Source organism: Sus scrofa, chromosome 14 (genome assembly GCF_000003025.6).
Source record: "Sus scrofa isolate TJ Tabasco breed Duroc chromosome 14, Sscrofa11.1, whole genome shotgun sequence".
Taxonomy (NCBI): Eukaryota; Metazoa; Chordata; class Mammalia; order Artiodactyla; family Suidae; genus Sus; species Sus scrofa.
Window position 1 is genome coordinate 54835810 of NC_010456.5, and position 12792 is coordinate 54848601.

General features: G+C 38.7%; 1 protein-coding gene across 1 annotated transcript in view; it reads left to right on the forward strand.

The window, feature by feature from the left end:
- Positions 1-12792, forward strand: part of HEATR1 (HEAT repeat containing 1) — a 49801-nt gene that overhangs the window by 14737 nt on the left and 22272 nt on the right. Inside the window, 9 exon segments of the mRNA XM_021073757.1 lie at positions 529-740; positions 1065-1186; positions 1747-1938; positions 4013-4196; positions 4342-4478; positions 5229-5421; positions 10305-10474; positions 10894-11052; positions 12346-12588. Coding sequence (XP_020929416.1) covers positions 529-740; positions 1065-1186; positions 1747-1938; positions 4013-4196; positions 4342-4478; positions 5229-5421; positions 10305-10474; positions 10894-11052; positions 12346-12588 — 1612 coding nt within the window.

The following is a 12792-nucleotide window of genomic DNA, read 5'->3' on the forward strand; positions in this document are numbered from 1 at the left end:
TTAAAAACAAGTACAAATCTATTAATTAAAAAATAAGCTCAGAGGCACACATACCTTCTGTAGTATTTGATGAGTTTTGTTACTTCATTTTTGGCACCTCAACTTTTTGTGTGGAAAAATGACCAAGCTCCTTAGAGGATAAGAGCTTGTCTTACAGGTTTTTATATCCTGTTTAATTCTTAGCACATAGTATGTGTTCAGATAATATTTTTTGAACTTATGAGTGAATGTCTGATTTCTAGTGGAATTGAGACATGTAGTGTGATGTATGTTTTATATTATAGTTGTTAGCCTAATGCCATCTCAAAAAAAAAAAAAAAAGATTTGACAGACTTAGTTTAAAATTTTGTGCCAACTAACTCAGTCATTAGCATGGATTTTAAGTGATGTCTTGGTGTTTCTGAATAATGTGTTTGACAAAGAGACCAGGATAATGTCAGTTGAGCTGGAAAAAATGCAATGATGATTTTTCGCTCAACTAAAATCTCTGACGTGTCTTTCAACCAGGTATGCTTACGTATCTTTTAGGTTCAAGATACTTGAGGTAGCAACAGACGTATTAATTAAAGAAGAGATATTGAGTGAAAATGACCAGTTGTCAAGTCAGGTGGTGGTGCATCTGCTGCCATTTATGGTCATTGACAATGATGATATGGAATCCGCTGAGATGAAAATGGCTGTATATTTATCAAAATCAGGAATTTGCTCTCTACACCCTATATTAAGAGGCTGGAAAGAAGGTAAGAAATTTAGTTGGTTTTTAGAAAAGGTAAACAGGTGACACTGTAGAATAAAATATCTACAATTAAAAATTGTCTGTTATTTGAAATTGCTGTTGCATGCCAGGAAAATTTATTTAAAATTTTTGCTAAGATGAAAAATATATGATGAAAAGGAAGCTGACCCACTGGTGAATTCAGAATTCCATGAAAGGAAAAATAAGTAAACCTTGTAGGAAAATTGTAAAACTTTTGCCTGAATTCCTTACTCTGCATTATCTTAGGTAAGTGTTGGTGACATAAAGGGCCTTTTGATGTTTAAGTCATTTTTTTTTTTTTAAACAGCTCTTGAAAATGTGATTAAAAGCACCAAGCCAGGAGAACTCATTGGTGTAGCAAATCAGAAGATGATTGAGCTGCTGGCTGGCAATATAAATTCAGGGGGTTCCTCCTCAATGTTAAAGATGGTGGGTACGCTGTTGAGATCCACTGCCTGGGATCTCACTTTTATTGGCTTCTCAGTGTTTGCTTTACCAGATTCTTTCCTTTTAGAAAAATAACTTTTCTATTCTTAAATACTTTGTTTTAAAAATGAATAGTGTTATTTAGATGGCAGATTGTTTGAAATCCTTAACATTTTCTATAATTTATTTCTTTATGGTTGTATACTGGACCAGTAGGAATATAATGTATATTTTTTAACCTTTTTTCCTCTCATAAAATATTAAAATCATATTTTTTGTTAAAAATAACAAATATAATCTAAGAGGGGAAAATTTTCTTTTGCCTTAGCCTTTTAAAGGCTTGAAAACATCCATTTGGCAAGTGCAGTTACATTCGTTATAATTTCTGAAATTATTTATTTTTATAATTTCTCAGAAATCAGTGCTTACTCCTTTTTTAAGGCTCTGTTTATCATATCTCACTCTAAACATGAAACACATGATACCGAGATAAGCAGAGTTAGTGAAAATTGTTTTTATGCAAACCAAGAGCTACCAGTAATGGAGCATGTTTATTTTTCAAGGTGGATGATTTGATAAGCGTTGCAGAAAAGGAGTCCTTTAGCCTGAAGCAGAAACTGACTTTTCACATAATCGTGGCTGTGCTTGTCTCTTGCTGTTCATCTTTAAAAGAGACTCACTTTCCTTTTGCGACAAGAGTCTTCAGTTTGTTGCAGAAAAAAATAAAGAAGCTTGAAAGTGTCATTACTACACTGGTAAGGAGTGCAGAGTCTCTGAGAAGTGAATATTGATCCGGCCTGTTCCTCACAGTGGAACCGAAAATCAGAGGCTGAGATGCTGAGTCTCTGGTTACCAGGGATAAAATGCCAGGCAGGCATGGGTAGGAGTAGATGGGGATCAGGTGCTCTCTTCCTTCTGCAGGAAAGTTCACTGAATCATGGAATTTCGGGTTTGTGAGTTTTGTGAATGATGATTGACTCTCCCCTGTATCATCTTTATCAGGTCATTATCCAAGCTATACTTAAATTACTCTAAACTACTCTAGTGATGGGGAATTCACTAGCTGTTAGTGCTTGAATAAAATATTGTTTCATTCTGTTGTTTAGTAGAGTAGGTCTTTTTAAAATTATTTTAATAGTACATTAGATTTGGACTTTGCTGGCCTGCTATTGTCTTTAAGAGTCTTGCTAGGGAACACATTTCAGTTGTTGATATTTTTACCTAATATCATGTAATATCTATAACCTTGAGGTTATAGATGGTTTCTTTTATTATCTGCTATTTAATATTGTCTGTCTCTTTTTTTTTTTTTTTGTCTTTTTAGGGCTGCACCTGCAGCATTTGGAGGTTCCCAGGCAAGGGGTCTAAGCAGAGCTGTAGCCACTGGCCTACACCACAGCCATAGCAATGCTAGATCTGAGCTGCATCTGTGACCTACACCACAGCTCACAGCAATGCTGGATGCTTAACCCACTGATCAAGGCCGGGGATTGAACCCGCAACCTCGTGGTTTCTAGTCAGATTCGTTTCCACTGTGCCACGATGGGAATTCCTTTTTTGTCTTTTTTTTGGAGGGGGGCTTCATTTTTATTTTGTTCTCCAAACTTCAGAGGGTTCCTTGACATAGGAGTTGCTCAGCAAATCACATCTTTTTCACATTCAGTTGTTCACTCAGGATTCTATAAGTTCTGGATTTAGCCATAAATGGTAACAACTAAATTTTTGTAAAATTTAAAAGAGTGAATCTTCATGTTTAAAAAGTAGCCCTAATGGGCCCTTCTTAACTTATATTTCTTTGTGTCTCTTTGAAAGTGTGATGACCTGAACTATATTTGTTCTCAGTGTTAAAGTGTGGACAAATTGAGTGTTTTATAAATATGTATAGATAACAGGTGGCTTTATATTTGATCCCATTCTATGAGTCAGGAGCATCTTTCCTGCTCTAAATAGCACACTGAGCTGGTGAAATCCCGCTCCAGAGACATGACCTTAAAAATCCAGCCTTGGGTTATTTTATTCTGCCCTCACCTGTACAGAATCTTGTTTGCTGTTTTCCCACACCATTTCTAATGCTTCCTTTGGGCATTTGTAGTGTAACTTCTAAGCACTGTAACAATTTTGCTTCTTGCTTAGAATCATCTGCAAGATTGGGGCTTTTACCTTCTTCAGATCAGTAGAAGAGTGAAATGAGAAAAGTCCCTTTAAAGGATCCCTTGTAGATACAACTCATCATTTTTCTGTTAGAAACATGCCTAGTTATTCCTGCCTTTTATTTGATAAAAGATAGTTTCTGTGAATAACATTTGTTTTTTGGTATAGTGTTTTATGAAAACGTAGATAAAATGAAGCCATGGTTAATTTGTGTATTTTCTTGTGAATAGTGATGGTTAGACCTCTTTAAAAAATATATCACCAAAACTATTAATCCTCAGGAGTTCCCACTGTGGCACAGCAGAAACGAATCCAACTAGTATTTGTGAGGATATGGGTTCTATCCCTGGCCTCACTTAGTGGGTCAGGGCTCCAGCATTGCCGTGAGTTTTGCTGTAGGTCACAGACATGGCTCAGATCCCTTGTTGCTTTGGCTGTGGTGTGGGCCAGCAGCTGTAGCTCCAGTTCTACCCCTAGCCTGGGAACTTTCATATGCTGAGGGTGCGACTCTAAAAGGCAAAAAACAAAGAAAACCCCAAAGCTATTAATCCTCTCCCCACTCAGATACACGTATTTTTTGCATATTACCCAGATGTTTATCTCTTACTGTCCACCTCTATAACCCATGTTCAGAACCTCTTTAAATTTGTGCTATTTTTGCTTCCTTTAACATTTCAGGACATCCCCTCGGAATGGCATTTTGAGCTGATGATGGACAGAGGGACACCGTTGGAGCTGTGGACACATTACATAGAACAGCTAAAAACTGTCCAGAGGCTTGCCGTGGAGGACTCAGTTTTACTCGTGTTTGCACTGAAAAACTTTATTCACGCACTGAAGGCTCCTAAATCTTTTCCTAAAGGTAGGACCAGCTGGGAATCTTCTGCAGGTGATACTGTGGAAAACTGAATGATTGACCCCTGCCTGTTCTCTGTCTTGACTGGGAGCTCCTAGCAGTGTGTTTACACAGGTGTGTGCCCTGTATCTCCCCGCCGCCCGCCCCGTAGGTGACAGGTGGTGGAATCCTGAGCAGCTGCAGCAAGACAGCCGAGACTACCTGCGCTTGCTCCTCGGGCTCTTTGAGCTGATCCTCAGCAGTGCTGATGCTGTACATTTTCGGGTTCTGATGAAGCTTTTTATAAAGGTACCAGGCTCATGTTTTTCAGGCCCACTCTTCCCTTTAAGAAGATATAGGTTATTTTAGTTAATGACATTTTTTTCATGAAAATGAAAGAGTTTTTTAAACAGTTAAGAGTGTGTGATAATGAACATGGGGCCTGTAAGGCAATACTGAGTCCTGATACCCACCCATCGGTCACACAGAGATTGACATTGCCTCCTGCCCACTTACTGAGCAGGTGGTAGGCCTGTTCACATGTTTAATAATCAGAATGGCCCAGTCTGGCTGATGAGAAACTGAGGTTCAGAGAGGTGATTTAGGATAATCAAGGGTCACTCAATGAGGAGATTTTGTCACTGCACCATGACTACCATGTTGCCAGGCCCAGCGGTCAGTTCTTTGCCCCTTCAACAACATTTGACACCATTGACGTTGCTTACTCCATCTCTAAAATACTTGGTGAGGCTTCCCCAACATCACTCTTGTCTTGGTTTTCTGCTTGGTGACCTCATCCTCCCCAATTGTTGTTAAGCGTGGTTGAGTGCAACATTGCAGTGAGTCCCCTGATTACCACTGATGATCCGTCCTCTGAACTCTTGTACATCCTTTCCTGTTAATTAAAATACCAAGCAGAGGATAATTTTAAGTGACTAGACAATGCAAAACATTGCAGTATGTTATTTGTATGTTATGCTAGTGGAAAGAGGATTTGGAACCAACCTATTTGAATAAAATTAAACTTTACTGTCTTATTTTTTTTTTTTTTTAATTTAGGTACATCTAGAAGATGTTTTCCATTTATTCAAGTTCTTTTCTGTTTTGTGGACCTATGGGTCCAGCCTTTCAAATCCACTTAACTGCAGTGTGACAACAGTGCTGCAGACCCAAGCTCTTTATGTGGGCTGTGCAATGCTCTCTTCGCAGAAGGCTCAGTATAAACACCAGCTGGCATCCACATCTTCTCCAGGTACCCAAGTAGCGTTGTCCCTTCTGTCATGATTGGCTGGTAATGCTTTCTCTATGTGTAGTGGATGAAGGTTGTACTTTGGAGAATTTCTTTGTGTAGTTTTTATTAGTATGGAGTGTACACTCTCTCTGTCTTTGTGTGTGTATTTCTATATATATAGATTGTTTCTGGTTATTTCTGAGCATTACTTTTAAGTTCTAAATTCAATTGTAAAATCTCACCAAAACAAATAATAAAAATGGCAGGTGAGAAGTTCCCATTGTGGCCCAGCTGGATAAGAACCCGACATAGTCTCTGTAAGGATGTGGGTTCCATCTCTATCCTTAATTAAGGAACTGGCATTGCCACAAACCGTGGCCTAGGTCACCCATGCAGCTCGGATCTGGCATTGCTGGGATTGCAGTGAAGGCCTCAGCTGCAGCTCCAATTTGACCCCTAGCCCGGGAACTTCCATATGCTGCAGGTGCTGCTGTGAAAAGAAAAAAATACAAAAATTTAAAAATTAAAATGGCAGCAGATCCTTAACCCACTAAGCCAGGCTAGGGATCAAACCCGAATTGGTTGTCAGGCTCTTAAGCTTCTGAGCCACAATGGGAATTCCTCAGTTATTTGTTTTTTGAATAATAACAAGGCTCTCTTGGGAAGCCAGACCATCATAAAACAATTCAGTATTCAACTGATGAATTATAAAAATCAGTCTCCATTCAAGCAACCCCTCCTGGATTTATCTCTTTTATCAAATGTAAAGTCATTTTCAGGTTGGGTGCTCACTAATGAAACATCCAAAAATAAAATTTATGGGTTTTTTTTTTAAGTGAAATTGTAAGTTTTGGAAAAGATGAAAAATTTCATGAAGTCAGTGAATGTGATAATGAAAAATAGATTGATTTACAAAGCTGTTGACAAATGAGAGGTTCTGGCAGACTTAGACTCTATAGTGATTAAAAATGAAAAAGCTGATGAGAATGATCATTTAAGTATCAGAGGAATAAGAGTGGCCCATGGGAAATTTGAAGATGCTTTTAAGTGTTTTATTCTAAAATCTCTCCTTATAAATGTTCTGTGAAAATAAAGTGAATGATCATACTTTTTTCCCAAAACAATTTCTCAATGTTTATCTTGTATTAGTTCCTTAAAAGAGCGTGTAATTACAGTTGTTACCAAAATTTTGTTTTATATGAGATAGATATACAATTTCAAGTTTTACTTATGAAATAAAATCCCATGAATTTTCTACTACTTACTGTAAATTGCAGTCCCTGTTTCAGGTGGATTTACTTTTAAAAGAAAGGTTTTAAGTTTTTTTGATGAGAACTTCCTGGGCATTCTTTAAACTTTTTCAATAGATACATTGTAAGCATCTTTATATTAATAAATATAGAATTTTATCTTTTCTTAAATGTCTGCAGAGTATTTCATTGTATGGAGATAGATACCATAATTTTTTTTTTTTTTTTTTTTTGTCTTTTTAGGGCTGCACCTGCAGCAGATGGAAATTCCCAGGCTAGGGTTCTAATTGAAGCTACAGCTACCAGCCTACGCTAAAGCCACAGCAACACCAGATCTGAGCCACGTCTGAGACCTATACCACAGGTCACTGCAACGCCAGATCCCTAGCCACTGAGCGAGGCCAGGGATCAAACTCACATCCTCATGGGTACTAGTTGGGTTCGTTAACCACTGAGCCACAACGGGAACTCTGAGATACCCAAATTTTTTAAGGTTGTGTGTGCTCTACTGCTAAACTTGAGGTTGTTTTCAAAAGAGTCGTAACTAGTTTGATTTTCTAATTCAGCATGACATATCTAACCTTTGGCATCAAAGGCAGTGGCTTCTGAGGAAGATATGTCTCTTTGTCTGCAAATAGCAGTGCCAAAGGCCCTATCTTTTCTTCTGGTTTGCACAAGACAGGTTGCCTTCCTACCCCTGCTGCCTTGCCTTCTGTCACTTCCCCCTCTTCTTAAAGTACTTCTGCACTTATGCTGCCTGGACATGTCACAGTACCCTCTGAAAACAGAGATGTGCTCTGTTCTACCTGGAAGCTCAAGGACTATATGCTAGGGTCCCCAGGGCTTCAAGTAGAGGGCCACTTGTTTGTCAGTCTTGTCCCAGGAGCTTTCCACTGCAAGTCTCTAGTGAGCCTCTAGCCATACCTCCTGAGGAGCCTAGGGAGTGTTGGCTGGTATTAGTTTTCATGTGTTTACAAAACTATCATTGCTATTCAAAAGAAAAGGGCTTTGCAATATTATAGCGTAATATATGAGTTTTTGTTAGTGGCTGGGAAATCTAGCCGCCATTTATTACTTTCTCTGCAAATACATATTTCAGCTCAGGCTTGCATGTAGCAGATCTTAGCTAAATGAATAAGCATTTACCATTTGTAAGCTGGATGCTGCTCTTGGTTTGTTATCACTGCTGTTGGTTTGTTATCACTGTAGTAAGTTTATTGACATGTTTAAAAGCAAAACCTGCCATTGTGGCTCAGCAGGTTAACAACCCAACTACCCAACGATTATCCATGAGAATGTGGGTTCGATCTCTGGCCACTCTCAGTGGGTTAAGGATCCAGCATCGCCACAAGCTGCAGCCTAGGTCACAGATGCAACTCAGATCTGGCGTTGCAGTGGCTGTGGCATAGGCTGGCAGCTGCAGCTCCCATTCAGCCCCTAGCCTGGGAACTTCCATATGCCATGGGTGTGGCCCTAAAAAGACCAAAAAAAAAAAAAAAAAAAAAGCAAAACGCAAGTATTTTTTTTTTTCAACTTTTGTGTAGAATCAGCTATTTTACATAATAAAAGTAGTTGCAAGGATAAAGTCACATAGAGTTTTTTTAAATGGAGGGACATTCCTAAAAGCTGATTGCCGAAATAATGTAGTTTTGACTTACCTTGGGTTCTAATACCTTACTTGAACATGGTAACCATAGTAGTTAGATTTTGAATTTTTTTTGAATTTGGACTTTTCTGGAAGCTCTGCCCCACTAGGAATTTTTTTTAGCAAACAGGTATCTTAGCCTGAAGCTGCCCTTTAGGCGAATTCAACTTTTCCTGTGCATTTTTTGCTGTATTTTATAAATGAATGTTTTGGAGACTAGGAAGGATTTCTAGCTTTCATATGACCTTCTTGGAAAGGTATGAAAACTTGTCATACTCTTTCTTAACATTCCAGAAGTGATAAATGTGTTGAATGGATCATTGCTAGCACGGTAAAAAAAATCAGCCAAATTTACCTCGGTAAATACATGGAATAAAGCTTAAATAACTAATTACCATAAAAGGAATTTGGATGTCTCTTTATCCTGTCTTTTCAAAAAACCCTGAGTCAGTTGATTTCACAGATACCAGGTCCTTGAAGATGGTTATTTCAATGTTGATGAACTGGGCAGGGCATAGAACAAAGGAGAGCTTTGGATAGTTATACAGACATCCTAAATAAAATATCTGCTGCATTGTTTTACAAAATAAATATTTCCCTAGGTGGAGTTACTTCCAACAACACAACATTGATTCAAAATAAGGAATTCTGTTATATAACTGTTCATATCATTGTTAAAGAAGAAAACCCATATAATTATGTCCAAAGATCTGAGAAGGCATGATAACTCAGTAATTATTCCTAATCAAGTGACAGCAAAGTAGGGGTAACATGAAAATACTTCTCAAATCAAAAGCTAGGATTTGTGCGCATGATTGGGGAAAGAAAAGCACTCTGTTAAATTTATCACTTTTATTGAGCATGCTTATAGAAGTACTAGTTGGCAGAAATAGGTAAGATTCAAATTCTGATGCAATGTAAGAATGATAAAGCTGACATCCCAGATCTGTGACGTTCTTAAGGGGATTATTAAACAGGACGTCTGGCTAGGCATTTGGAAACATTTGGCTCCAGCCTCATTCTTTAGACAAAAATTTCACCTGAACTTAAGATTTCGCATTAAAAATACTTAGCTCTAATGTTGGAAGAAAACATGGAGTACATATGCTCTCTCTCTAAGTATAGAAGTGTAGATACTTTTTAAATTGATTTAAAGTGGAGAAGGCCTTTCTAAGCCACGTATAAAACTGGAAGAAAAATTCTTATATAATGCTATAAAATTTCCACATCAAAAAGAAAGTGGAGTTCCCATTGTGGCTCAGTGGTAGCGAACCTGGCTGGTATCCATGAAGACATGGGTTTGATCCCTGGCCTTGCTCAGTGGGCTAAGGATCGGGCATTGCTGTGAGCTGTGGTGTAGGTCACAGACGTGGCTTGGATCCCATGTTGCTGTGGCTGTGGCATAGGCCAGCGGCTACAGCTCTGATTTGATCCCTACCTGGAAACCTCCTTATGCCATGGGTGCAGCCCTAAAAAGACAAAAAAAGAACAAAAGAAAGTGAAAACAAATAGCAGTTGAGGGCAGAATATCTGCAAAGCATGATGCGCAAATGGATTATTTCCTCTGCACCCTCATGCAAGGATGTATGTGCAGGGTGCTTGTTGCAGCAGTTTTAATGCCAACAGACTAGCAACAATCCGAACTTTTACCCGTAAGGTGCTGGTTTTAGAAAATATAAGGAAAATACAATGAAGTATTTGTGTACAGTTTTAAAAGAATAAGTGTTTCTTAAAATGGGAAACACTTGTGATATACATTGAAATGATATAGCAATTGGTGGGCAAGGTATGTATTCCATGGCCTCATTTGTGTTTTTCCAAAAGAATACACCAGTGTATGTCTAACACTTCTCTAGAATAGTAAACAAAGAATTGAACAGTGGTCTTTGGAGAGGGAACTCGAATTGGGAGGAAAACTTTTCATCATGTACCCTTTGGTGCTATTTAAACATTTTGTATTATTTCCATTTTTTAAATTGTTACTCACACATTTTTCCCATTGGTTTTAGTGGTGACTTCTCTGCTCATTAATCTGGGAAGCCCCATAAAAGAAGTACGGCGGGCTGCCATTCACTGTCTCCAGGCCCTCAGCGGAGTGGCGTCCCAGTTCCATCTGGTGATAGATCACTTGGGTCCTAAAGCAGAGGAGATCACTTCAGATGCCACCTATGTGGTGCAGGTAAACCCTTCAGCAGAGAAGGCTGTGCATGTGCCTGCGTGGTCGCTCCAACAGTTCTCTCCTTTCTTGACATTCTGCTTTGTAGGGATTTTGATGGACTAAGGCATTGAATTTAGAACTTTTTTATGTCCATATGTGCACATCTTTCTCCCCCCATTTAAAAAAGATCGCAACACCATGTTTCATTTCTGCAGTCTTTTCACCGGCTGAAAGGCCAGTGTGTACCTGTGGTAGGTAGTAAGCTACCTGATGGGTGGTGATAGCCTCTTCTCTTAGGATTTTCAAGGGTTTCAAGGAGAAATGAAGACTTGTGAGCAATATCATATCGTTTGGGAAAGAATCTTCCATAAGTACTATGTGTAACCTTTTTTTTTTTTTTTTTTTTTTTTTTAAATCTGGTTTTCTTTTTTGTGTCCTAGGATTTAGCTACTTTATTTGAGGAACTGCAGAGAGAAAAGAAACTGAAATCTCATCAAAAGTTGTCTGAAACTTTGAAAAACCTACTTTATTGTGTATATAGTTGCCCATCTTATATTGCAAAAGATTTGATGAAAGTACTTCGGGACGTCAGCAGTGAGGTATGTGCTGTTTAAGTGGACTGGACATTCTGGGTGCTGTTACTACGGATTGTTGTAACCGCTCAGTGTGAGCCAGACCTTGTGAGAGTGACGGAGTGACATGTGTACACCCAGAGGTGAACATCTTAACTAACGTGGGAGGGGGAAGAGTTGAGGTGGGGAAAAGCTGAGGATTCAAAAAGCAAATATTAGTGAGTTTTTTGTCATTTTAAAATTGTTTGCTCCCCCATCTAACCATTGTCTTGATTTTAAATGAATTTAAACATCACCTGGGGAAAAACACTGATGATGCCCTGCTGAAAAATGTTGGTTTGTGTTTATTCATCCAGTGAAAATCCTCCACAAAATAATATGTTTGGACACAAAAGTCTGTGTACATTCCCAAATCATTTACTCATTTTTAAAATGTATGTGGCTACACATTTGGGCGGGGGGGTGGGCACAGGGAGCCAAAGATTTCATTATGTTGTCAAGGAGTCGTGATACAAGAGGAAGAGGTTGTGAATCCCTTGTTTGTGCGTGCTGATAAGCAGAGAAAAACACCTCATCCTCGTGTTTGCAGTGGACTTGACCATTCTTGCACTACGGAGTGCAACTTGGAGAAGTGAAAGAGGGATGAAATAGAGTAGAAGCCATTTAATTATATTGTCCTGGTGGGAGTGCACAGATGGCCTTTATCAGCTCTGTGTCATCCCAGGTACAGTTTAAACTGGGAATCAACAATTCTGCTCTGTAAAGGACAAAGTAGTAAATATCTTAAGTTCTGTGCAGCCAATTCAGCTCTGCCATTCTCTTGAGAAAGCAGCCTCAGACCATATGTAAACAAGTAAGTGTGCCTGTGTGTCAGTAAACCAAATTTACAAAAACAGATGGTCCCTGGGATTTAGCCTGCAGGCTGCATTTTGCTGGCTCCTGGTTTAATTATTAAAGACTTCACATACATAATTTGAATTCACATAAATTATACCCAGTTGGAAACAGCCCAAATCTTGAGTTTGTTTGTACTTTTGTTTTCAGAAAGTCTTGGGATGCTCACAGATTATTTCTCCTGTCATTCACTAAAGGATTTAGAGCTTTTGCCAGTTACCAGACAGAACTGTCAGAGAGACCTGAGTGCCTTAGTTGGATTAATAGCTGTCCTTGTCTGATGTCTAAGAGATCATTATAATTGGGTTTTTTTTCTTCCTGACTAAGCTGCCAGGCTTGCACCGTATCTTTAGATGTCTCAGTACAGCAAGCAAAAACTTGTATCAGTATGAATAACTATTTACTGATAAATTTTCCAAACTTTAGATGGTGCTTTCTCAGCTGCTGCCTATGATGGAACAACTATTAGAAAAGATCCAGAAGGAGCCCATAGCTATCCTGAAAGATGAGGTCATTGCTCTGCATCTCACTCTGGGAAAATATAATGAACATTCAGCTTCCCTTTTACACAAGGATCCAAAGAGTCTAGATGTGTTTATAAAAGCCGTGCACACAACGAAGGAAATTTACACAGGAATGCCAACCACTCAGATTACAGCTCTCGAAAAGGTCAGTGATTTCTTTCAGAAGCTAAAGCATCTTCAAGCTTTTGGAAATCTGTAATGTTTTACTTGGAGAAGATAAAGTGGACTGGCCATGTTTTAAAGGACTATGATATATTTGACCCGTTTTGTAAACTGAATGACATATGTGAGTCCTTTAAACTGGCACAATGGGAGAGCAGTCTCACACTAAGAATAAGATCATTTTTGG